The sequence below is a fragment of the Neodiprion virginianus genome, chromosome 1 (assembly GCF_021901495.1).
Source record: "Neodiprion virginianus isolate iyNeoVirg1 chromosome 1, iyNeoVirg1.1, whole genome shotgun sequence".
NCBI lineage: Eukaryota > Metazoa > Arthropoda > Insecta > Hymenoptera > Diprionidae > Neodiprion > Neodiprion virginianus.
In genome coordinates this window covers 5,796,885-5,820,108 of record NC_060877.1, presented here as the reverse complement: position 1 = coordinate 5,820,108, position 23,224 = coordinate 5,796,885, and the positions used below count along the sequence as shown (strand labels likewise).

Sequence of the window (23,224 nt, the reverse complement as noted above, 5' to 3'; positions counted from 1 at the left end):
GAAGCTGACAGGTCGGAATAAGAATAGAAAATGGTAAATCGTAAAGCCACCGGGCATGCAGCATAGTAGGCGACACGTCATCGACTGACTCGGATGTATTTTATCCGTCTTTCCCGAAAAAGATGAGAATGAAAAACAGCGCATTCGCTTCCGCTGTAATCATTTTTGTTGAAAAAAATTCTTAATATTTATCTCACCAATCTTTTTCGCGAATATCTATGACGAAGGACTTGCTTTTTAGTTTTTATTACACCTCTTTTGGCAATTTAACGAACACTGTGAATTTTAGTCAATATTTCACTGAATTACCGTTATCGCTGTGTACTCAATAACGTGATGTTTATCCACCACTCTGTATCGATAACTTATGGCAAAAGCAGCAGTGCAGCGAAAAAGCTTCGTGGAATGTAGTATTTTCACGTGACAATATCGCTCGCTTGCATTCTGTGAAAATTTCATCGCGGTATAAATCAAACGTTTGGAAATATATTTGATATTTTTTTCGTACACAGTGTTCAAAATTGTAACCAATCACCCGTTGAATACAATGATATTCTCAGACAATTATCGAATGTTATTCCAGAAATCAAACAGTAGTCTGCAAGTCTCGATTTAGAGTTAAATATTTTTATATTTTTGTCTGGGACCAGAAATCATTCACGTGACACGTATTACAGTCGTGGGAAAATCTATATTTATACAACAAACTCGGTTATCTATATCGACGTCGTTTATTTATCGCTTAGCTTGAATGATCACGCGTGATGAATTTTTTTTCACATGCATAGGCTCCCATAAATTACTATTAAATTTGTTACCAAATGCTGACGTAATCGTATAGGTAACGCATAAACCATATATATATATATATATATATATATATATATATATATATATATATATATATATATATATATATATATATATATATATATATATATATATATATATATATTATCATGTCTTCAGGCAGCACAATCAAATTAATTATTGCACAATTTCAAGTTTCCATACTTGACAAAACGGTTAAAAAATCGTTGTATACGTCTTTTCATATGCAACGTAGATATATTGAGAATATTGTACGGTAGATTATAATTGCTTACAGCTTATGGTGCAGTAATTTCGAGTCGAGTAAAACAGGACGACTATTTCTTCTAACAGCCTCAGCTAATTACGCCGAGAACCAACCTATTACAAGGTTTAAATTAACGAATAGTGAAGTACGTACCCAACGAATAAAGGGCCGTGAGTCTCTGTCCAATTCTGAGAAGAAGCAGCTGTGTATACTAATGATTTTATCCTGTAGTTGCAAATTCGTTGAGGCACGTCTTAATCCGAGTTTGAAATCGAAGGAGCGTACACAATTTTACAGAGGATGTCTCTACCTCTTTGCAAATTGCAACGCAGGGCATTTCGTTACGCGTTAAAGCATCCGCGTGAGATCTGCAACAATCTACTACTGTTCGTAAAATTCGGGTTTTATATCGAATAACGACTGAGGAACATTGACCCGAAGATTCACGGACCAAATTTCGTTTATCGAGTCACTGATCCCAGTCCGAATTCATCATCCGGATCTCGCGTATTTAACCAAAAACACAGGGAGGCGACAAACGATTCGTTCAAACGTCAAGTAGAGTATTAGCAAGTATAATACGTGTAAGCAAAAATGCGGGAAACGTTGGCTATTCTCCGTTTTTTCATTCGTTTACATTCGCATCCTAAACCGATAACCGCCCAATCAATTACCAAGCGAGTAAACGAATGAACCTTACGAAGCGGGGGCGGTGTCGATTACAGAAGAAGGTGTGGTCGTAAAATGCGGGGAAAAAGAAGAATCGAAAAAAAGGATACGATCGAATGTGAAAGACTGGATTTCCTTCGATATTCGTTGTATTTTGGTTCGAGAAAAATCAGTCAAAACTGTGATTCGCTGTGAAGGTGTAAGATTGCTTACTCGTGGAAAACGGAAAGCCAGCTGAATAAAAGGGTTTGCAGATTTACAAAATTCTGGAATTTAAACGAAGCTGATAAGTTGCAGGTCCTCGCCTACCTCCGTTACATATGTATGTGCGTACAGATCCTTAGATGGATTCTGACACATTCAAGGTCAACGTTGGCGTTTTTTTTCGCAAGTTAAACAACCGGTAGCAGACTACATAGACGTAACACAGCCTGTTATACTTTCGACGAAGAGCTGAATTTCTTAAGTGGCTTTGTTCATCCCCATGGTCCAATGCTCTTTATTTTTGCACTCGATTGATCGCCAGAAAAGAAGAGCTGCCAGATTAGCTGATAGAACTTAGCTCCAACTAGGCACAACATATATATTCGACTACGAGCGATTGTTTCCAAAACTTTTTTCATTTCTCCCTAATTTGCTCAGCTTTCTGACCGGCTGGTAGTCCCATCGTTTCGTGATGCATTTTGTATTTTTCTCTGAAAATAAAAGGAGGCCCTCCTCATTCCGACAAAAGGTATGCTCAGAGTATTTCAGACCCTCTTCATAGAAATGACACCGTTCATACCTTTTCGCGTAGTAAAATACGAGAAGATAAAATTCGTATTGTTTGTACCGACCGTCTGACATCAGAGGAGTTGGCCGTGGAATTATTTTCAGACAATTTTTCAGTATAAAGAGAATAAAATTTGGTTTATAGTCCGGGCCGCGTATAATGTTATACAGTATTTCGTAGTAAGTCAAGGTGCGCTCATCTACCACAATGCCTCGTCGAGTTTTGCCTCGTATACAACGCAGGTTTATGTTACCGGACGTCTAATTTGAGCGAGTCGAATCTCCGTTCTCGTCTCTTGTTATATTTGTTTTATTTTACTTTATTTTACTTGCTTTTTATACTTCAGCGTTCATCTCTCTTCGTTTTTTCTCTTCTTCCTTAGCCTTCCCAGCAATAAAATCAAACGACGCGGGTGCGTGAAACGAACTCTGGCGCGAATAAGGAGAGAGACGATGATCCGGGAGACTGCATCGGCGACGAAGGAAACGAGGCATGGTGTTTGCGCTGGCGCAAGCGGGAATCAGCCCCATCGCATGTCCCCCACCAGATCAAGATCCCCATGCGCTGGCCACGCGTTTCAGGGACGACCAAAGAAGTCCGATCAAATCGAACTCGGCATCGAGATCCGTCGGTCGAGGTTGGTTGGTCGGCACTCCCAAGGTGGATGCGATTTTTTTTCCGCGCCGGTGCCGTCGCGATTATTTCTTGTTTCTTGGAGGACCCTTAAAACCGGGGGATGTAGCGGGAAAACTGGCATCTGATTTACGTGAAAAGTTGAAAGTTGAAAGTTGAAAGTTCGCGTTTATACGAACATGTGTTCTAATCGCGTCGGTGGATGGTGAGATGCACGCGCCGTGATGATATGAGTATTAGAGTTTTTCAAACAAGTGGCAGAGCCGAGCTTGCGGCTTTGGAAAATTGGCCAGTTGTTAATATTTCGCGTGGGAGAAGGAGTGGAGAAAACACAACCGGAGATTTATCGGGTATAATCTTTTATCAACGAGCAGACCTTCGAGGCTTCTCTATTACCATACTACAAACACAGACTGGTTACCTACATAATCCACGACCCTGCAGACTGGCAAAGAAACTCGAGGCGATTGCATCAGAGCAACGATGTTAATTGAGCGGCGAAAAGATCGATGGTTTGATTTGACGCGCAACATTTTCTTGCGTTCTTTTTTTTCTATCGAAAACTTTACGCACGCTTATGTCGTCTATACATGCCTTATGACTATATTCACACGGTCGTCATGCTGATTCCCGAAACGCTGTTTATCTTCCTGTAAAACTTATACCAAGCCCGATATACACCAGAGTTATATTTTATACATTCAACGTTTAAATTTGACGCTAGGAATCCCATTATACGCGTATAACAGTCGAAGAAATTTTTTTCATCCTCTTCTTGTTTCGTTTTAGCAAACAGGAATGAATCATGGGTTTATCAATGGTTAAAAATAACGGAATTGTCTAGTTTGGATAGTTTCCCAGAGGAAAAAATAAGATCGTGACTATCTCTTTTTTTCTTTCACCTCTGAATCATATACGTATGTATATCAAGCTACTACTGACCACCTAATTTATAGGCAGACTACAGCAGCCTCATTTCAGAATATCAAAATATTCGTTCGGCATGTTTCTTTAATGCTATTATGATTTTTAGAGCAGATCAGGAGCGCGCGGCTTTTGACATATTTTATTCGCTAAAAATGGGGACAGGCGGCCGGAGAGTGAGGCAGTTAATTAAACAGCATAGGCATTATTTTTGAGAAAGAGATAGACGGAGAGAGAGAGAGAGAGAGAGAGAGAGAAAGAAAAACAAACTCATTGATGTCGCATGTCGACGATGGGGGAAATCGATGCGTTAGTCGTTAGAGCAATTTGTTATACCCAAAGAGCGATTCGATCGTGAAACGAGACAGAAGAGGATGACCCGACAACGACAATTTAGACGATTTATACGTATCCTCGGAGCGAGCGATATATTATTACACACGGGTATCGGGGTATTACCTATCAAAGAAACGCCGCCGATTTCGGTGCTTGTTACCCAACGATGAATGGTTGAATCGTTGTCCCAACTTCGGCATCAATCGTCGTCCGAATAATTCCGAAAGTATAACGCTTCTCTTTTGCTCCTTCGTTTACAGATCCAGGGATGTGTGAAATACCAACGGCACTCAGCCGTTATCCGTCCCGAGATAATCGGGAATCAAGAATCATCGGCATGCTCCAGAGGACGAACTAATGGAAAACAAATTGATCGTGTACGTAAACAAGGTCAAGGTTTTCGCGACGCGAACGGTATCCGAACAATACTTGAAAAGAAAAAACAATTAGCAAATGACGATGCGTTCGTACTGGCCAGATCATTAATCAATGATAGAAGAAGAACTGGAAAAACGATCGAACGACGCAGTACGTCTGAGCGTTTGAACGCGGCATCTTTGTATCGAAAAGATGTTTGAAAACGGAACGGTGTTTTCGGGCGGCTCGATCAGGGAGGAAAATGCTTCGGGTTGCAACGACTCGAGAGGGATCTGGAAGCTGGAAGAACCCTCGCGACGGGATCCTCTCTACGTCGTCATACCGATAACGATAATCTACGTGACGATATTCCTCACCGGGGTCGTCGGCAACATCTCGACCTGCGTCGTGATAGCGAGAAACAAGTCGATGCACACCGCGACCAACTACTACCTCTTCAGCCTGGCGATATCGGACCTGCTGCTTCTGGTATCGGGTCTGCCCCCGGAGATGTATTACATCTGGTCCCAGTTCCCGTACGTTTTCGGTGAGATATTCTGCGCGATACAGAGCTTCGCGGCTGAGACGTCGGCCAACGCGACCGTTCTGACGATCACCGCCTTCACCGTCGAACGATACGTCGCCATTTGCCATCCCTTCGTCTCTCACACTATGTCAAAACTCTCGAGAGCAGTCAAGTTCGTTGTGGCGATCTGGCTCTTCGCCCTCGGCCTGGCCGTGCCGCAGGCCATTCAGTTCGGCATCGTTTACAGCGTGGACGAGAACGGTACCGCTGTCGAGGAGACCGCGATGTGCACCGTCAAGTGGGTCATCCTCGAACATGCCTTCGAGTTGTCAACCATGCTGTTCTTCGTCGTCCCGATGACCATCATCACCGTTCTCTACCTACTCATCGGCGTCAAGCTCAGACGATCGCGACTCCTGACTGCCGTCAAGAGGACATCGATATCCAACAGCATCAACAACGGGGAAAGCGTCAGAGGCAAAACCGCCGCTCAACGGAACGTCATACGAATGCTGGGTAAGAGATTCGCATCGATACTCGAAATCGGGAAGGTGGAAGGGTTTAGTGAACGATCGACTTTTTTTACACATTCAGGATTAACGATATTCAGCTTGACAGTTGTGACGAAATAAATAAACTTTCCTTTTCGGTACACGATTCTCTGATTTTACTTCCGAGGATTCACAATTTCTTCACAACATATTGTGACTTTTAACGATTCCCGGCAAATTAACATCATTATCAAAGGACGGAGCGCAGAGCACAAAGTCTGTAGGTTGAAGATTAATTTTGAATAATGTAAAAATCAACCGAATTCTTACTGTCGATTATCCACTGACCATATCCACGTGGAAGTCAAGCGCGCGCGCGTGTGCGTGTGTGTGTGTGTTTGATGTCAAGAACCACGCGACGCCTGCATGTGAAATGAGTTACTCAACTTTACACAAGTGCACGAATTACCCGTAAACTTTGGCTCGTTTGCTAATCCTGCTTGAATTCGTCGTCAAGGCAATTATGCATTGTAAATCGGATTCTTGTGAATATTCAGGGGGCACCGAATCACGAATGAACATTCGCGCAATTAGGTAATCTTATCGATCGGGAGGGAGGTTTACTTCTTACCGTGAAGTTACACACCTCCTCAAGCTCGTCCGAAAAGGGTATTCGGCGCGACGAAGTTACGTTTGATGGACAAAATATCGTTCGTTGATTATATCGGATGACGTGAATGAAATTAAAATATAAATGAGCCATTCATTAGCAATTCAAACATGACACGTACAAGTATTAGTCAAGTTTAATCAAGAATCGCGATTACACGAAACATTGATTAACCAGGTTGTATGATTTTTCGATAACACCGAGCGATAAGAAGATTGCCGCAGTATTGCGGATGCGACAGAAGATAAATGAAAGTCTAATTCAGGACCATACATGACTTATGTTTATTCGATTGAAAGAAACCAGTAAACGGAAAGTTGATCGTACTGGACTAGTTTTTCACATCATTTACGGGAAATACAGCAGGAACCGATAATCGCGAGTCTGAACAAAAATCTTCAGAGTTTTTTATGTGCCACCAAATTGGGCTGGGTACGCAGAAAAGATTCGCAACTATGGAAATAACGGAAAGTAATAATTCGTTAGCGAAGGGGGAATCTGAATCTGATTAGTCGAAGTTGTAGATACAATTTCCCTGCTAACGTAGTATATTAGACAACGTAATGTATTATATCCTCGACGAATCACATTGGGGCAAAAGTTCGCAGGCGCAATTTATATCGGGCGTAAATATTGGCCGATCGCAATTGACCCAAAAAAAGTGGTGACAATAGGAAGTCAAATGGGAAACGAAAATCGAATACGGAATAAATGCAGAAAGTTCCGGCGCGGATCGGCCGGCGTGACGGATTACCCATCTCGATTCCATCGTCAACGAAATTGCCGGCCACGCGGAAATACCCGCTCTTCTTTTTAATCGTAATCAATCACCAATTCTAGCCAATTGACCTCATGACGTAATTTTTATCTATAATAGACGGAACGAGTATAAAGCACACGCGACTTTGACCCAGAAAATTGTAAATCGCGATCGATTCCTAGCAGCCGCAGCGGAATACAATGACGATGAAACGAGACTTGTTACCGCGACGGCAATCTTGCGATACGAAACATCGTAGATAGTGAGGCCGACGATAATTTTGGATCACGTTATATATGGGCTGTTTTGTCGTTCAATTTCCCCTGAAACGCGGGGATGAAAAAGTTCATGTTTATATAACTGCGCGTGTTTTCGTTCGTCAATAATTTCAGACAGACTTCAAGGCTGGGGAAAAATTCATAACTACCGGATGAGGAATAACGCTAAGAAAAATAGAAAAGAAGGAAAGAAAGAAGAAAAAAAACCCAGCCTTACTCCGATCGTTAGGGTATTTAATTATTCAGAAACGAAGCTTATATCTTATTCATAGCTGATCGTCGAGCAGGTGGAAATTCCGTGGAGCATATCGTTGTTAGCGTGCCGCAACGTGCGACCGGTTGCCGAGAAACGAGATAAGGCCGCATATTTGTTTACGAGAATCGTAAGCGTGACCAATAAATCATTGGTTATTGGGTGTTTTTGCCGCACCGACGGTTTCCAGGGGCGAATTTCTCCATTTCCAAATCTCCCAATTGTAACGAAAACCCTAAACATCAAGCGGAAACCGCCAAAGGTTTAGACCTTTAATCAGTATTAGTGTAATCCGTGATCAATTCCAACCTGCGCCACGCGTTATACCGACTAACACTGATCTATTGAACATCGGGCAGTAAATACGAATTAGAAGCACTGGATTTGTGCAACCGCAACTCGGACCTCGAGGCGCAAAACCAGGGGGATTTTTTCCGTCTGCCCAAACAGTTTCGTCCCATCGACGCGTCGAGAATATTCGATGGAATTAAATTTCCCTTTTTGTAATTTAATTGAAAGACGCAAACAAGTTCTGGAGAACAAAAATAAAAAAAAAAAAAAAATACAGACGGAATCGAAATTTTTTTAACGTTGTTATATTTGAATGGCATTTGATGACAAAAAAACAAAATATTTTACAGCAAGACGGAGAGTAACTAGCAATACAGCGAGGTGATTCAGAGAGCTTTAGGCTGCTGGGAGAGAGATCGATTGTCTTCCGAATTTCTGTCCTCGGGTGAATTTTTAGGGTCAGCATCTCAGAGGCTGGCTAAAGATAAGCTACAGGTTTAATTTACGACTCGAAGCAGAAAGTCGGGCGCACGTAAGTCATCGTAAAGCGCAACAAGTGCTGTTTAATCTGACGTTAAATCTCGCATATTACGATCGCAAGTAAACCACCATCCATGGTATAAAAATTTCATAGGAATAGTTTTTTCGCACAAGGACGCTTTTTTTATGTAGTAGAATTTTATTTTGTAATTCATGTACAGACGAATCTAATATCCTGCGATTTCACTTTATTCAACACCGCTGATTGCTGAAAATTCTCCGATTCCTTCGAAATGTTTACGGAAAGCTTACCGAGTCGTTGAAAAATTTTTAGAGTTGCATTTTTCATAGCATTCGGGTGTGTTGCCCAGATCATTTATAAATTCTAATAAGTAGAAATTGCCTGAAATTCGATCTGTATCAATTCGCTTCATAAAAATAACGGTTCAACAATTTCACGGATAAAGTGAAGATCGACTTATAAAATTCAGCATTGGGACAGTTCGAGTGTATTTCTGTACCTCGAGACTAAAATAATAGGAACGACAACACTCAGGACACGACACTGTAGCTAATAATGTTGTAACTATAGGCACGAAACGTGTTAAGCGTTGTATAAACGCGGGGCGTGCGTGTTTAAGGGTTGTCAAAATCGCATACTTCGGTTATTGCCGCGATGAGAAGGTTGGGGTAATAATTTTAAAACTTGGGGCTCGAAGTTGACAACTTTATACTTCTCACATATTCTCCTGGCTAGATAGTTCCCATTGCGAGATGTTCCAAGTGCTGTTAAACTTTCCTTGAGCACAGCCGTAAGTCTGGACAGTGCCGATAGCGTTTCGGTCTTGAAAAATTCTATCACAAGATGAAACGGGGCGAAAAAATCAACCGGTGTAATATTAATCACTTCGAGTGGAAGTAACTAATCGAATAAAAGCAAAGGCTTTATAACAAACGAAGAAAAAGTCTTGGGCTCAAAGGAAACGGTGTGAATGATTTGGCTTTCGGATACGTTCGTTATTAAAAATAATTGAAAACAAGGGGAGAAGTGAGTTGGTTGTTTCGTGGCTTATCCGTCTGTAGAAGCAAAATTAAATTCTGTTTCAAAGGTGCGTCGCGAAGTTTTCAGGACTTGAAGTTTTCGAAAATTACTGGCAATATAAAACTCTGTCTAAAACGATAAAAGTTCCACTTCTTGTCAAATGGCAATTGTGAGAAGCAGCAAAATAATCTGAATGTTTACGAATTGATTTAAAAAGAATTGGCGAATTCAAGTACTTCGTTCAGCGTGAATGTAAATTTAGAAATACCGGGCTTCTACGTTTAATGTGCAAACACAGTACCGTCTGAACAAATCAATTTCTGTACCGAGACATTTATACATTTATAGGTGTCCGTAAATTTCAACTCGGGCATGACTAGAAGCGTTTCTTGAAGCCATAACACCGGGAAAAATTTGAAATTCGGTAGGATTTCCAATTCGTTGCATTTCTTCGCTTGGAGTCAGGGAGGACTTTTTATTTTCGAGTAATTTGATTACAAGGATTCGGCTTATACCAGCAGAAACGGAATAAAAAAAATTTCACCAGACCCGCATCGTTATTCACCCTGGAGTCAGACTCGCAGCGTAAAATCAGGGTGAAATTTTTTGCCTTAAAACGTATATGCAGGATAACGGACTTTTCTCACATCGTAATGAAATAAAGTCTAAAATAACATCATGACTCGACAAACTGCTTCACACCGGAAATTATGAAAAATTTATATAGTCATCGGAAACACGGCGCCAGCGAACGAATACTTCTGAGAATTGAACCTTGTCATATCGTAGAAATTAGGGGGACATAAAGCCGCGATATTGGTAATCCGCCAGATTTAAGCAGCTCTGCTTCTTTCGTATATCCTACGCAAGTGTGATGAGGATACAAACGACCCCGAAAAACACGCCGATCTAAGTTTGAAAACAACCGATAAACTCAAACTCGGTTTCTCTAATAACCGCAAATCCGTGGTTCGTCCATTAACGCCGAATCCGAACGTTTTTTTTTTTTTTTTTTTTTTTTTTACCCACCTCTGCTGATACCGATTTGCGGAGGGCAAATCATTTAATCTTGACAAAATTGGAACTCGATGTGACAGAGAAATTCGTAGCAGCTCGTATCGTCGCGTCGTCTCGGTGACGATGAATTCACGGAGTCACTGGCTACTGAAATACGTTCTTGGTGGCAAAACGAATTTTTGAATTTGATGAATGGAACGGAAGTCGATGGCATCATTAAACAGCGTTTCAAAACTTTCTTGATAATCAAACGGTTTTTGTCTAAAGTTCAAACATTCTGAACATCGTTTCAACTTTTGTGAGGAAAATTGATTGAAGTGACACGATTCGAAAGGTTCACAAGGATTGGAAAGAAAAATGACCGGGCCGAGAGAGCGTTTTAAATTCGAAATTCTGCCCAGTTTTTACAATTAACTTCGAGTTCTTACATTTCATCGTCAAGTCTTATTACTCAACTTGCAGTTCGTCTTACGCGAGAACGAACAACGAGTGAATAAATTCAATCCGGAGAAAGTATTTCGTTCAACCCATCGCAGGCGTTAAGAAACGCAGAGAGTATTATCAAAAGATTTTACTCCATTCCGCTGACGCGGTGGATTCAAATGCCAGTGACAGATGTGCGCGTCTTTACAATTCCGAAGAAGGCGTGAGACTACCTCAGGGAAAAGGATCGAAGGAAGAATGCGATTATATCTTGAATTCATTTATTTTACAATATTTTGTCGAGGCCCTGTCGAGCAGATTTTTGTTAGCTGCGTACCGAGTAAGACAGGGAAAAGAAAAAATTCTGCCTCGGTAATCCGAGACGAAAAACAAGAGGTGGAAATTCGCTCTCAAGATACGTTTTCATAATAAATTTGTTGGCAAGCAATCGAGCCGACGGAAGTGATTGCGAAATCAATTTTCGAAAATTAGTATGTAGCGATGACAAAAGCGGCGGACTATAACTGTGCACAGGAAAGGTGATCGAAGATAAATTTCACCGTCATACATAGGGTATAAACCGTATTTTCATATTGTCAGCCAAAATTTGCACTACGATCTACGTAATACACAGAACACCGTATCTCCTTGGTGAAAAAAAAACGGTGGCGTTACGGTGATCGCACGGTGTTGATATTTTTTTCGCGAATCTCCCTTTTTGGACGAGGAAAGAAAAATAATTTAAAGATGCCGGAAGTCCGGCTTTTCCAGCGTTCCGTCCACCCCTGGAACCTCGGCTTCCTCGGCAAAGTGGATCAAGAGACGAAAACGTGTTTCCGCACTGATACGTGATGCCTGCCTGACTATCGATGCAGCAAATCCTTTCTCCGAACGCGGAAGCCGCTGATATAGGTGTACCACCGAGGATTGCTCGCCGACGAATGATATCCGTATCGAAAAATCCCCCTACGCGGTATCGCACAATAAGACGAGATAAGTCCGCAAACAAATGCTCTGGGCCACAGAGGATTGCTTCGTTTCATTTGAATCCTTTTAAGCGTGCCGGTTTAAGTTGACTTTGACAAATTGAGGAAACATGTTTAGATTCGTTCGATCGGCTTAGTGAAAAAAACCGATTCGTTTCACTCGGAATCGAAAAGCACGAAGACGGTACGATGCAAATTTCTGCAGACTTGTCCCACCTTATTTGACTAGTGAAAAATCAAATAACTTTAAAACTAAAGTAATGCGGATTCCAATGTCATTAAAAACTCGATCATCGAGTTTCCGCGATTGAAAATCATAATTGAGAAAGCCGTCGTCAAGTCCTTGGATTTAAAAATAAAAGCGTTTTTAAGACTAATTTTAAGTCGACGTCAATGGCAGGCTACCGACGACTCGCCGCACTTGCTTGTTGCTGTTAATTAGATTCAATTGTTATTTCCAGATTTAATCCTCGTTTCCGGATATTGCGGGCACTCCAAGAATTTTTTTTTCGACCGGACGTGTATTTTTTCCCTCCCGCTAAAACTAAGCTAGCCACGTCCGTTTGTGTTATTTTCAATGTTTTTACAGTGGCAGTCGTCGTCGCTTTTTTCATCTGCTGGGCTCCTTTCCACGCGCAGAGGCTTCTGGCTGTTTACGCCCAAGGTGCAAGCCAGGAAGAACACCATCCCGTTTTAGTCACCGTCTACACAACCCTCACGTACGTTTCAGGGATATTCTACTATCTCTCGACGACGATTAATCCACTCCTATACAACATCATGTCCAACAAGTTTCGAGAAGCGTTTAAGGTAGCTATAAATATCACACTCGATATCGTTGCGATTGATTTGAACTTGAATTACCAATTAACTCTGTCTCTTTCGGCGCTTGAAATGCACAATAACTACCACGATTAATTATTATTCATATGTATTATTTTATGCCGACTACTTTGAATCACGAAAATATGACTCTCGGCCCGCACGGGTTTATTGGTGGCTACTTTTTGTCAGAGGAGTAATATGCTTGTGTGCACCAGAAGCCTTAACGTAAGCGTGGATGTTCAAATATTAATGTAAAATAACGAAAATTTCAGTTTCACTCTTGTCTTTTCTTCTCGTCAATTTACTTCTCTATTTATTTAAAAAACTACAACGGTAACAACGGTTGAGGTAAATGTATTTACATACACTTTGTACTAGTCGAGGTATAACAAGATTAAAAAAGAAACGTGCAGTTTAACGGTGAACGCCTCCGTGCAAAAAATTAAGACAGTTAATTCGCAGACGATGCTGTCCCAGCATTGCGGCCGAAGAAAATCTCAGTGGAAAAGCAGCCCGCGAAGACCGACTTACAGTGCATTGTCACGTCGTGCGACGAGAGGCTGCGATTATCGACACTGTGATGCGAATTATCGGCAATCAGGATCGGTGTCCGTAAGCGAGGAGGTGCAGCGACCAGCGTTGAAACATCAGACAGCCTTGGACATGGCCGATGGCGGGATTGAGGAGATTTTCAGAAGAGAAAATGTCGAACCGGGGGTAGAAGGATCGCCGGAAAGGGTCACGGGGACTTCCAAGGAGTCGAAAGAAGTGTTCCGCAACGATACTAAAAGTTGCATCTCCAGAGGTTCCTCGGATTCTAGTCAAGTCACGATGACCACGTCGGTCAGCAAGAAACTCTGCAACGAGGGCAACAACAACGCGGCGTTCAATTTCGAGCATCGCGTTCCAAAGGAACACTCGTCGGAAACGAATCCGCGATCTCAGAAGACCGTGGTTCTTGGTGAGTGGTTTGATCTCTAATCTTTGATCTCAGCTTTCGATGCTCGGATAGTTCGGAATTTCAATACACTGTTTCGTGGCTCGTTCTTACGGGGAAAATCAATGCTCTAAATGAGTGTGGGGGGGGTATAGCAGGTTGGGGGGTGTCACGCGAATTCGCGGGAATCGGAAGTTTTGAAACTTGAGCGCTTTTCTTCCCTCTAGGTATTCTGGCGGACAGATTGCGGTTCGGTACGAGAGGATTGTTCGCCTCGGACGTGAAGAATGCCAGGCCCAAAGTCAGACCGGAAGTTGCTAGCGCGCCGCCGAGATTGAGAAGTGAGGCGAGCATAGAGAGCGCGAACACGATAAGTAATTCCAGTTTGCAGGATCTGGACGAAACGGAATTCACCGGTTCGGAACTCGCCCGGTACATGGGGGAGGTCAACTTTGACCTGATCACTTGACGATCGGCCAAACATTCTAAAGCGACAACGTCGTCCTTGCGGAGGTTCTCGCTCAGGGATTAAAGCGAAATTCATCCGGCGTGAAATTGGATATACCGGATTCCGTAGCCTCGAGTTGTTTCGAGAGGTGGAAATTTATTTGAGCCCGACCCACGACAACGGTGGTCAGTTCGTGAAAACGGGTAGAAAACAGGGGAAAGTGTGGAATCCGGTTTCGGTTTATTGGAGTTTGGCGCGTCACTCGATGCGTGTAACGTCCGGCTGATTGATGCTCGTCTGACTCAATTTCACGCCAAGTTTGTCGAGAGAGCGGAGGAAAACCGATACCGATGTCATAATCAGATATACAGAGTATCGTTCAGATTGAAAACAAAACGAAGAAGCGGTTAAATCTAGCATAAGTGGTATAAGAAGAATGTGGGGGAAAAAAAACTCGAAACAGTCGTGATGCTAATCCGAAACGATTCTTTCCACTCGCTGAAACTTGACGAGCTTAAATTATTATTATTGTTATACTCTGGATGTTGAGCCATTAAAATAAATTTGTAAACTTTCTTTTTGTAAACCTGAAATCCGATTTAATATTATTCTCAAAGTTTTACTGTAACAGCTTCAGAATATTGTGTGATGTTCTTCTAAAGCCAAAGTTTCGATGATGCAAGTAGAGTATAGAAAATTGTATTCGTTAAATTATCGCATCATGCGAAAACCGTTCGCGAGCTTTTTACGCAAGATTTTGCTAAACGCATTGAAAGAAGGAAAAATTTCCTTTATATTTTTAAAGCATTCACTAGTCCCAAAATTCCAGAACTCGTGATTAAGGCGGAGTCAATTTTTATCGAAATTATAAAAACTTGTATTAATATCCGACGTAAACAGAGTGTAAATAATTTATTTATTTTTATATGTCATTATAATAATAGATAATAAACAATTAAGCGGCAGAGCTGGCATTCGACCGGCGAAATTTCTGTATTTATTATAATAACTATAGTTATATCGGTCTGCATGACGTACCGCATAATCACGTCGTACGTAAGTATTATTTGTATGTACGTAGACCAATTGTACCCGTGAATGTGTTTATTCGTGAAAAATCCGACTACATTGTTGAATAAATTATACAATCAGCACAGATAATTAATATCTGAAATAATGCAGACCGATGATTTTAACACCATCCCACAACAAGATTTTCCTGTAATGAGTTACGTGTGTTAATCACGTTTAACAGAATAATCTCACACAGAAATTTGCGGTACGGTTCTATCGTGATATAAGCTAGAAAGATATCTTGCGATGTCAGCAAAAATACGCAATCACCGATTACGACGATTCGGGTCAGCATGTCAGAGCTGATAAATTCGGGGCCCATTACCTCCTCCGAGGGTCAAGGTCTCCGCGATATTAGAGTCGCCGAGATAAATAAAATCGCATGGAAATATTCGACACAAAATAATTGACAAGAGGAGCAAGTACGAAATATGTAGAATAAAAATTGGCAATAAGTGAAACGATTCGTAACTACTTACAAAAAATCACTCAAATCGTGTATCCATCGCAGTGTTTTTCGGTTGAACGTAATAAACACCTTGTCCTGTTCACGTCACTTGCTTCGTCGCCAAACTCTTGCAGTTGTCATCGTAAAGTGGTAACTCACTCACCAATCACAAAACTACGTACCGTCGAAATAATAACGATTCATTTCGGAGCACTCGGTAAGCGTTCGGTAACTGGACGACCGTCTCCTACGAAGTGTGCGAGTTGTTTGGGTTCAGAAATCGTTTTCGATACAAAGATGGCGCGCGTATCGAATGTTCCTACCTACCTGCCCTACCTGTTGATACTACGGATTATTTGAGGCGACGAAAGCACCGAGGATCAAAGCAGATTATGGAAAGGCAGAGAGGCGACGATGATAAGACATTGCATCTGCGTGAATAAGAATCAACAAATTTTATCTTGAAACAGTTTCGAGGCTTTGTTGCAGACAAAGGTTTGGCAAACGCTAATGGGAGTACGTTTTAAATTTTAACGTCGCTGTTGAATAACGCGTTACATGTTTAAGAAATCCCAATTAGGCGAAGACATAATAACTGCAGTTGTAAAGTTGGATTAGGCGTAAACTTGAAAGCAACTAATTCTCAAGGAGAAAATTTCTCGCCGGCTAAACGACGTGAACTTTAATGATACCACTGACTGTTTGTTTTCTCAATGCGATAACCATAACAGCAGTAAAATACAGTCGGTTACGCGGGATTATGAAACATGGGATAAGATATTGTCGGGAAAGATGTTAAAGTATTAACCGACGAATTGCGTCGGGTTAAAGATTTACCTAGGTTGTAAATTTATTCAAGTGTATTTTCAGTAATCCGGGTGATTGATCAGATACGCATAATTTCTCGACATATATTAGAAACGTTATTTATATTTTTCTGAACATCAGACATGTACAAAATTCGTAAAACGCATTCGGTAAAATCGTTGGAAGAGACCTTACAGGATTTCGATTGGTGTTTTTTTCTCTCTCGTTCACTCCGTTATTAGTCTTTGACCCCGCATCGCTTGACATCGTCTTCAGAAGTCCGTCTTTGGACGCTTGGCGATGTAGGCCTTGATACTAGGCTGGGAAACAACTTTGTCTACGAGACTTTTCAGGCTAGGGTAACCCACCAGAATGTCTTTGCCCGCCAAGTACGAGAGGAAGTTGCTGAATCCAGCGAAGACAATATCAGCGGCCGTCAACTGGAATGACAAAGTTGTGAAATGAACAACGAGAAGATTCAAGACGCGGGGAGAAGCTGTACGGAAACGCAGAGTGACGAAAAATCGGTTTGACGTACGAGAGAAGATTCAAGGTCACAACAAGATAAAGTGGCGCTAATAAAAAAAAAAAAAAATAAATAATAAAAAAACCGGCCGTGATTAGAAAACTGACTGACGCACCTTGCCACCAACAAAGTATCCTCCGTTCTTCTTAACGGTGGCCTCGAACTTGCCCAGGTAGAAGGCGACCTTCTGGAAGGTTTCAGCCTCGGTGGCGGATTTCTGTGCTGCATCGGCGAATCCATATTTTGCGAGCACTAATAAACGAGCATATCGGAATGTTAGAATAGGAGGAAACGGGGAACGGTTTTAAATTAGACGACTCGGTCGCTCGCACTCACCCTGTCTCAGGTCGCTGATGGTTTCCAGGGTGGCGTCAACCTCGAAGGCCTCGAAGTCGCTGCTGCCGAAGAGGTTGAACTTCTTGGCAAGGAATCGAGCGATCGGGTTGGATTGGTAGAGCGTCTTTCCGTCGACTTCGAGGATCGGGAGCTGTTCCAGAGGGGTCTCTGCGAAGAGAGTGACGACTCTCGATATATCGGCGAACAAGACAAAAGGGAAGAGGAAATCGGAAATAGTTTCTACTCACGGGACTTGAATTGCGGCCAAATGTCGTGGGTGATGCGCTTGTCCTCGAATTTCACGCCACCGTAGCTCAGGAGGAACCTGATCGGCTCTCCAAGTCCGGCAAGGTTGAAGTAAGTCAGTTTGTAGTTCGACATGGTGGATTTGGACGAATGGTAAGACTCTGGTTCTTGAAGACGCTCTGGCCTCGCTCGATGCTCACACGAAATGCGATCAGACTTGGGGAGATCTCCGTTATATAACAGTGTCGTTCAGGCCTTATCGGACTCGTTCCGCCTGCATGCATTTAGTTTTGTCTTATCTACACCCGCCACAGTGGTTAGCTGTTAAAAAAAAAAAAAAATGAGCCGATGATGAAAAATATCGCGATTAATTCAAGTACGCGTGGATAGATCGCGATGGCTCTTATTAATGTCGCCAAAAACATACGATTTGCGATAATACTCCTGTTTTCTTTTTTCACATATTACATCGTTGCATAACCGATAACAGCGAGTATTGCAATATATGCGGATCCCATGTTGCCGGGGAATGATTGAATTGTAATTTCAACAACTGGGCGAAATATTACGACCTCGGTTACGTTATTATTAGTTCCTATTAAGTTGGATGTCAAAAATAAACGATCGACAATTGTTTCCCAAAATCACTCAATTCTCGCAAGCTTCCATAAAGATTAAAACATAAGTTTCTGTTACGTAGAAATGAGGAATTTTGATGAATTGTCTCATCGCGAAATTATTTAAAGGAAGAAAATGCATGTGTTTGGCGATTAAAATTAAACTATCAAATCTTTCTCTCTTTCTCTTTTCTTCGCTTCTTACGATCAAACAGGCTTTTTTCCTAGGTGGAAATCACTGATTTTTTGTTACATGGAAAAGATTCATGTCCAGTTATTCAAGACGAAGGTTGGAAGTAATGTAATCGAATTAGGTATCCGTATACCTTACAGACAGTAGAGTTTTATCAGACAAATATTATATACACTATGTTTATACCAAAATCCTTGCCTGTAACGAATGTTCTCGTGGATTTCACATGCAACAAAGCTGATCCATTTTTGCAGCAATATTTTGCAAAAATCTACGATAAATTTTTTTTTTATCGTATTCGCACGTATTTAATCAACTGTCTTCAAGACTTTCTTAACTCTCTATTTACCTTCGATCGTAAAGATGAAGCCAGTGTCTGGTTTTCCGTATTTTATACGTGGTGACTGCGTCAAAATCGATTCCTTCTCGACATATCAATTAAGAATTGTGAAATCTAGTAAAGGTTACGGATTTCACAGATGCGAAAATTTTTGAACTTTTCAATACTTTCTTTGGCCTCTCCAGATCCATTAACGACCAGTTTGGGCATCGTGCAGCAGAACGAAATACGCAGTTGAAAAAAAAAAAAAAAACTTGTCCAATCAAGTTCCAATCTTTGTGGAAAAAATTCCTCTGAATCTCATTAAAATGTATAATAATGTTAAAGCGTAAACACAATTTATTATATTCTGACAGGATTAGACACGATGGAGCGATGAAGCATTTACTTGGTACGTCTAACCCCAGCGAAGGGTCAAAGACCGATAATCGAATACGCGGTGGGTTCAACGATTACAGCAGAAACGAGATTCTCGTCATCGGGCGTTATTCACGCTTTACACGCGATTACTTCTAGCTTATTATATAACTGCCGAAACAGAATTTCATGGTTATGAAAAAACTACTACGCGGGCATAATTTTTTATAAAAATCAAGCACGGTGAATTTTCTGTGTAATAAATTGAAATCCTTTTACTTTACCGAACTTGTCAAGTTCTTACAAATTCTTGACAGCATTTAACATCATGGTATCGCATCTCCATTAGTAACGGAATTTTCCAAACGAGGAAAGTTTGAGCATTGAGAAAAATTTTTAGCTACGGTTACTGTACTGTCCTTAACTATAAGTATTATCCTTTTTTACCTTAACTGGGAAATTTAATTCTGGGTATAAAATGAAAATTAGTTTCTTAGTTGTGACTAGAAAATATAGCGTGCAGTGTTAAAACTATTCTTTTCGGATATAGTCGCACGTAGTTTATTTTCTTGCAAGTATTTCCACTATTCAACGCGGCTGTGATAAGAAAGTAACGATGAGGCCTTATTTAGCTGAACAAACGTAGAAAGGTAAACAAATAGATTTAATATTGGAGCAAATAGAAAATCTAGTATTGATAACTTAATCACATTAAATAGTTGCTTGTACCATGTACTTATGCAATTTCAACAATATTCAACACGTCATTGTCAAGATACGCATTTTACTATTTTCTAGTAACTAGAAAAAGTAAAGAAATTCTTCTCAGTGTGGGTGTACAGATTTTTAGTTCTCACAGAGGGGTGATGCAATTGTATGTTGGAAGGTAGATGAACATTGATCAAAAACTCGTTGGTCAGTCTGATATGAATATCCAATATTATAAAATCAAATTTTCGTGCAAATAAAGCAAATCTCGTGAAGGACGGGAAATAAAACAAAATCCGCGAGTCGCAGACTCGAATTCGGCATATCTTTCTTGCTTTCTTTATTAAACATTGCTAATAAAATTGATCGTGCAAAATGCGTGTTATAGGACGAAAGAATGTAAATCGTTTGCAAAATAAAAAGCGCCTAATTCTAGTTCACATTTTTTGATGGTTCGAAATAACATAATATTTAGATGAAAAAAACCTAGAAACTATCATGTGATAATACTCCGATTCGTTCAATGGTTCGATCAAGTAGTTGTTACCGGCTGTGTCGATGACGCGTAAGCTGATTTATTCTAGATTTAGAAGAGGTAATCAATACGAGCTTTCAAATCCCGTTCAGTATTCCGTCACCGGACGCTTAGCAATATAAGCTTTGATGGCAGGAAGAGCCTCAACTTTTTCAATGACGCCCTTCAGGTTCGGATAATCTGCAAGGTAGTCTTTACCCAGCAGAAAGGCGAAGATGATATGGAATCCGGCGAAGACGATGTCTGCTGCTGAAAGCTGCAACGATAAAGGTCAAAACAGTTTTGTGACTAAGAGGGTGCAAAAAATTCAAAAAGAGCAACCAGCGTTGTTCAATGTTAACCGAGAGGGAAATAATTTAGTGAATTAACGTGTCCATTCCCAATAAGATGCAGGCTTTTACAGCAATCCACTGTTTGATTTACAGAAATACTTATTACCTCAAAAATAAAAAAAATAATACACAATTTACACGCACAACGATGACATAATTTTTTCAGTCAAATTCGCAGCAATTTTGGCACATGAAAATTTCTAAGACCATTCGTGAATGTAATTACAACATAGCGATAAGTAAGTCTCACATTATCCCTGTAATTCTGACTCAAAAAAAACACTTCAAATAAAATTACCTTCGCGCATGTATATACAACAGATCATTTTTGTCGCGTGTTAAGAATCCCAATACTACTTCTAAAACCCTCGTTACCGTGAAGTAATCCAGAGTACTTTTCGATATCTTTTTAATTATTTTCAGGTTGAGAAACACTGATTGCAAGTTGAGCACCCAGGAACTCTTTAAGGTGGACTGTCAGTGCCTGAAACCGAGGAAGCGTGGAACCTACCTTGCCGGCAACGAAATATCCGTCGTTTTTCTTCACCCACGCGTCGAGTTTGCCGAGATAAAAAGCGGCCTTCTTTTTCGTCTCTGCCTCGGTGGCCGCCTTCTGCGCCGGTTCGGAATACCAGTACCACTTGGCAAGCACTAACAGAACGTAAAGCGAATTGGTTTGAACAATTCGTAACGCACGATAGAAACAAATATCGAATATTCATTCCAAGTTCGAGTATAATCAGGATATACTTACGTTGTCTCAAGTCGCCGATGGTTTCGAGAGTGGCATCCACGTCGAACGCCTCGAGATCATTGCTGCCCAACAGGTTGAATTTCTTGGCAAGAAAGCGGGCGATAGCATTGGACTGATATAAAAACTTTCCGTCGACTTCGAGGACCGGAACTTGTTCCAAGGGCATTTCTGAACAGGTATACGACAGTTTGAAACATGGACGTTATATTTGCACGTGAACTGCTTTCAGATAACGGAAAAGCCCGTTCGGAGATTTGTCGTATTGGACGAAAAGTCAATTTCCTACTTACGTGGTTTGAGCGCCGGCCAAGCTTCCTGAGTTATGCGGTTATCCTCGAAGTCGATGCCGCCGTAGCTCAAAAGGTATCTAATCGGCTCGGCGAGACCGGCGATTCCAAAATAAGTCAACTTGTAGCCCGACATGGTGTCTAATAACGATGCACCGAACCCAAGATAAGAGATTAACGAGCAGAGTTATTACCACTGTTCCGTTGACGTTCCCAACTCGTCGTCAGCTTTGATTCTGAATGCCGGCTACGCGTAATGCGCCTAGAAGCATCGAGAAAGGACGGACGGAGCGTGGCGTAGATCACAATTTTTTCCACTCTTCCATCCTTGTCGACCAGCCGTGGTAGGTGATACACCTCGCCTCGTTCTACCGTCCATTTATCCCCACTTTTGAGCCACGTTTGTGTCGGTGATCAGCGCCGGTTACCGACAGCCAACATGCATACCTATGTAGTCCGACGACTACTCGTATAAACTTACATCAGACGGTGCGAATAGTACGGTCGAATTTACACAAGCATTTATGAGTGATCATTTTTTCGGAGCAAAAAAGAAACGAAGAGTTGATGAAACGATGACAAATGATCATAATATTATTAAGTGATTGAAATTTTTGCACACGGCAAAAATTTATACGTCATTTTATGTTTTATTATTATCCAAGAACGTAACAATACTAAACTGCTGAAATCTGCGATAGGAAAATTTTATCGCATTCGCACGTATTTAATCAGCTGGCTTCAAGGCTTTGTTGACTCTCTGTTTACCTTTGGCTGTAAAGATGAAGCCAGTGTCCGGTATTAAGTATTTTCTTCGCGATGACTGTGCCGACATCAATTCCTTCCTGGCGTACTGGGTTCCACGGTTTATCAAATAAGGGTCTTGAAATTGTTAAGATCGGAATGTGAATTCATTCAAACTGTACATTTCGCACGTATGGAAATAAATGGTGGATTTTAATTCCAAGCTCGAATAGAATCGGAATAGACTTATTTTGTCTAAGTCGACGATGATTTCGAAAGTGGCGTCTACGTCGAACGCCTCAAAATGTCATTACTACTTAGTAGACTGAATTTCTTGGCAAGGAAGCGAGCGATAGCGTTGGACTGATATAACATTTTTCGGTCGATTTCAAAGACCGGAAATTGTTCCGAAGGGCATTACTGAGCAGGTACACGATAAGGTGAAACATGGACGTAGTTCTTCTTACAGAATTGCTTTCAAATAGGGAAAAGTCCGTGCGAAGATTTGTCATGTTCTACGAAAAGCCAATTTCCCACTTACGTGGTTTGAGCGCCGGCCAAGCCTCCTGATTTATGCGGTTATCCTCGAAGTCCATGCCGCCGTAGTTCAAGACGTATCTGATCGGCTCGGCGAGATCGGCAATTGCGAAGTAACTCAACGTGCAGTTCGTCATGGTGTCTAATAACGACTCACTTGATCCGAATTATTCGCGCTGTTTTCGTT

At 41.3% G+C, this 23,224-nt stretch overlaps 2 protein-coding genes and 1 long non-coding RNA gene across 7 annotated transcripts in view; 1 reads left to right on the top strand and 2 right to left on the bottom strand.

Moving 5' to 3' along the window:
* The window catches only part of LOC124308076 (uncharacterized), a 28,257-nt gene extending 11,708 nt beyond the window's left edge, over nt 1-16,549 (bottom strand). For all 3 annotated transcript variants that reach the window (XR_006908907.1, XR_006908908.1, XR_006908914.1), the window contains exon 1: nt 15,750-16,549. This is a non-coding gene — a long non-coding RNA (uncharacterized LOC124308076). The remainder of the gene's footprint in view (nt 1-15,749) is intronic.
* On the top strand, nt 2,895-15,161 carry LOC124307982 (pyrokinin-1 receptor-like). 3 transcript variants are annotated; one of them, XM_046770245.1, is made up of 5 exons: nt 2,895-3,179; nt 4,673-5,811; nt 12,576-12,796; nt 13,274-13,772; nt 13,976-15,161. In XM_046770245.1, exons 2-5 carry the CDS (start codon nt 4,983-4,985, stop codon nt 14,215-14,217), a joined length of 1,791 nt encoding a protein of 596 aa, XP_046626201.1. In that variant the 5' UTR covers nt 2,895-3,179; nt 4,673-4,982; the 3' UTR covers nt 14,218-15,161. The 3 variants fall into 3 exon arrangements, with proteins under 3 accessions (XP_046626201.1, XP_046626194.1, XP_046626208.1); XM_046770238.1 differs by having other exon boundaries at nt 3,124-3,502; XM_046770252.1 differs by lacking the exon at nt 2,895-3,179 and adding an exon at nt 3,566-3,664.
* A 69-nt stretch (nt 16,550-16,618) lies between the features above and the next one.
* On the bottom strand, nt 16,619-22,019 carry LOC124303105 (uncharacterized). Its single transcript, XM_046759912.1, has 8 exons — nt 21,760-22,019; nt 21,470-21,637; nt 21,227-21,366; nt 20,475-20,639; nt 17,636-17,882; nt 17,388-17,555; nt 17,167-17,303; nt 16,619-16,965 (listed from the first exon to the last, which is right to left on the bottom strand). Exons 1-8 carry the CDS (start codon nt 21,890-21,892, stop codon nt 16,798-16,800), a joined length of 1,326 nt encoding a protein of 441 aa, XP_046615868.1. The 5' UTR covers nt 21,893-22,019; the 3' UTR covers nt 16,619-16,797.
* Nucleotides 22,020-23,224: the final 1,205 nt, after the last annotated feature.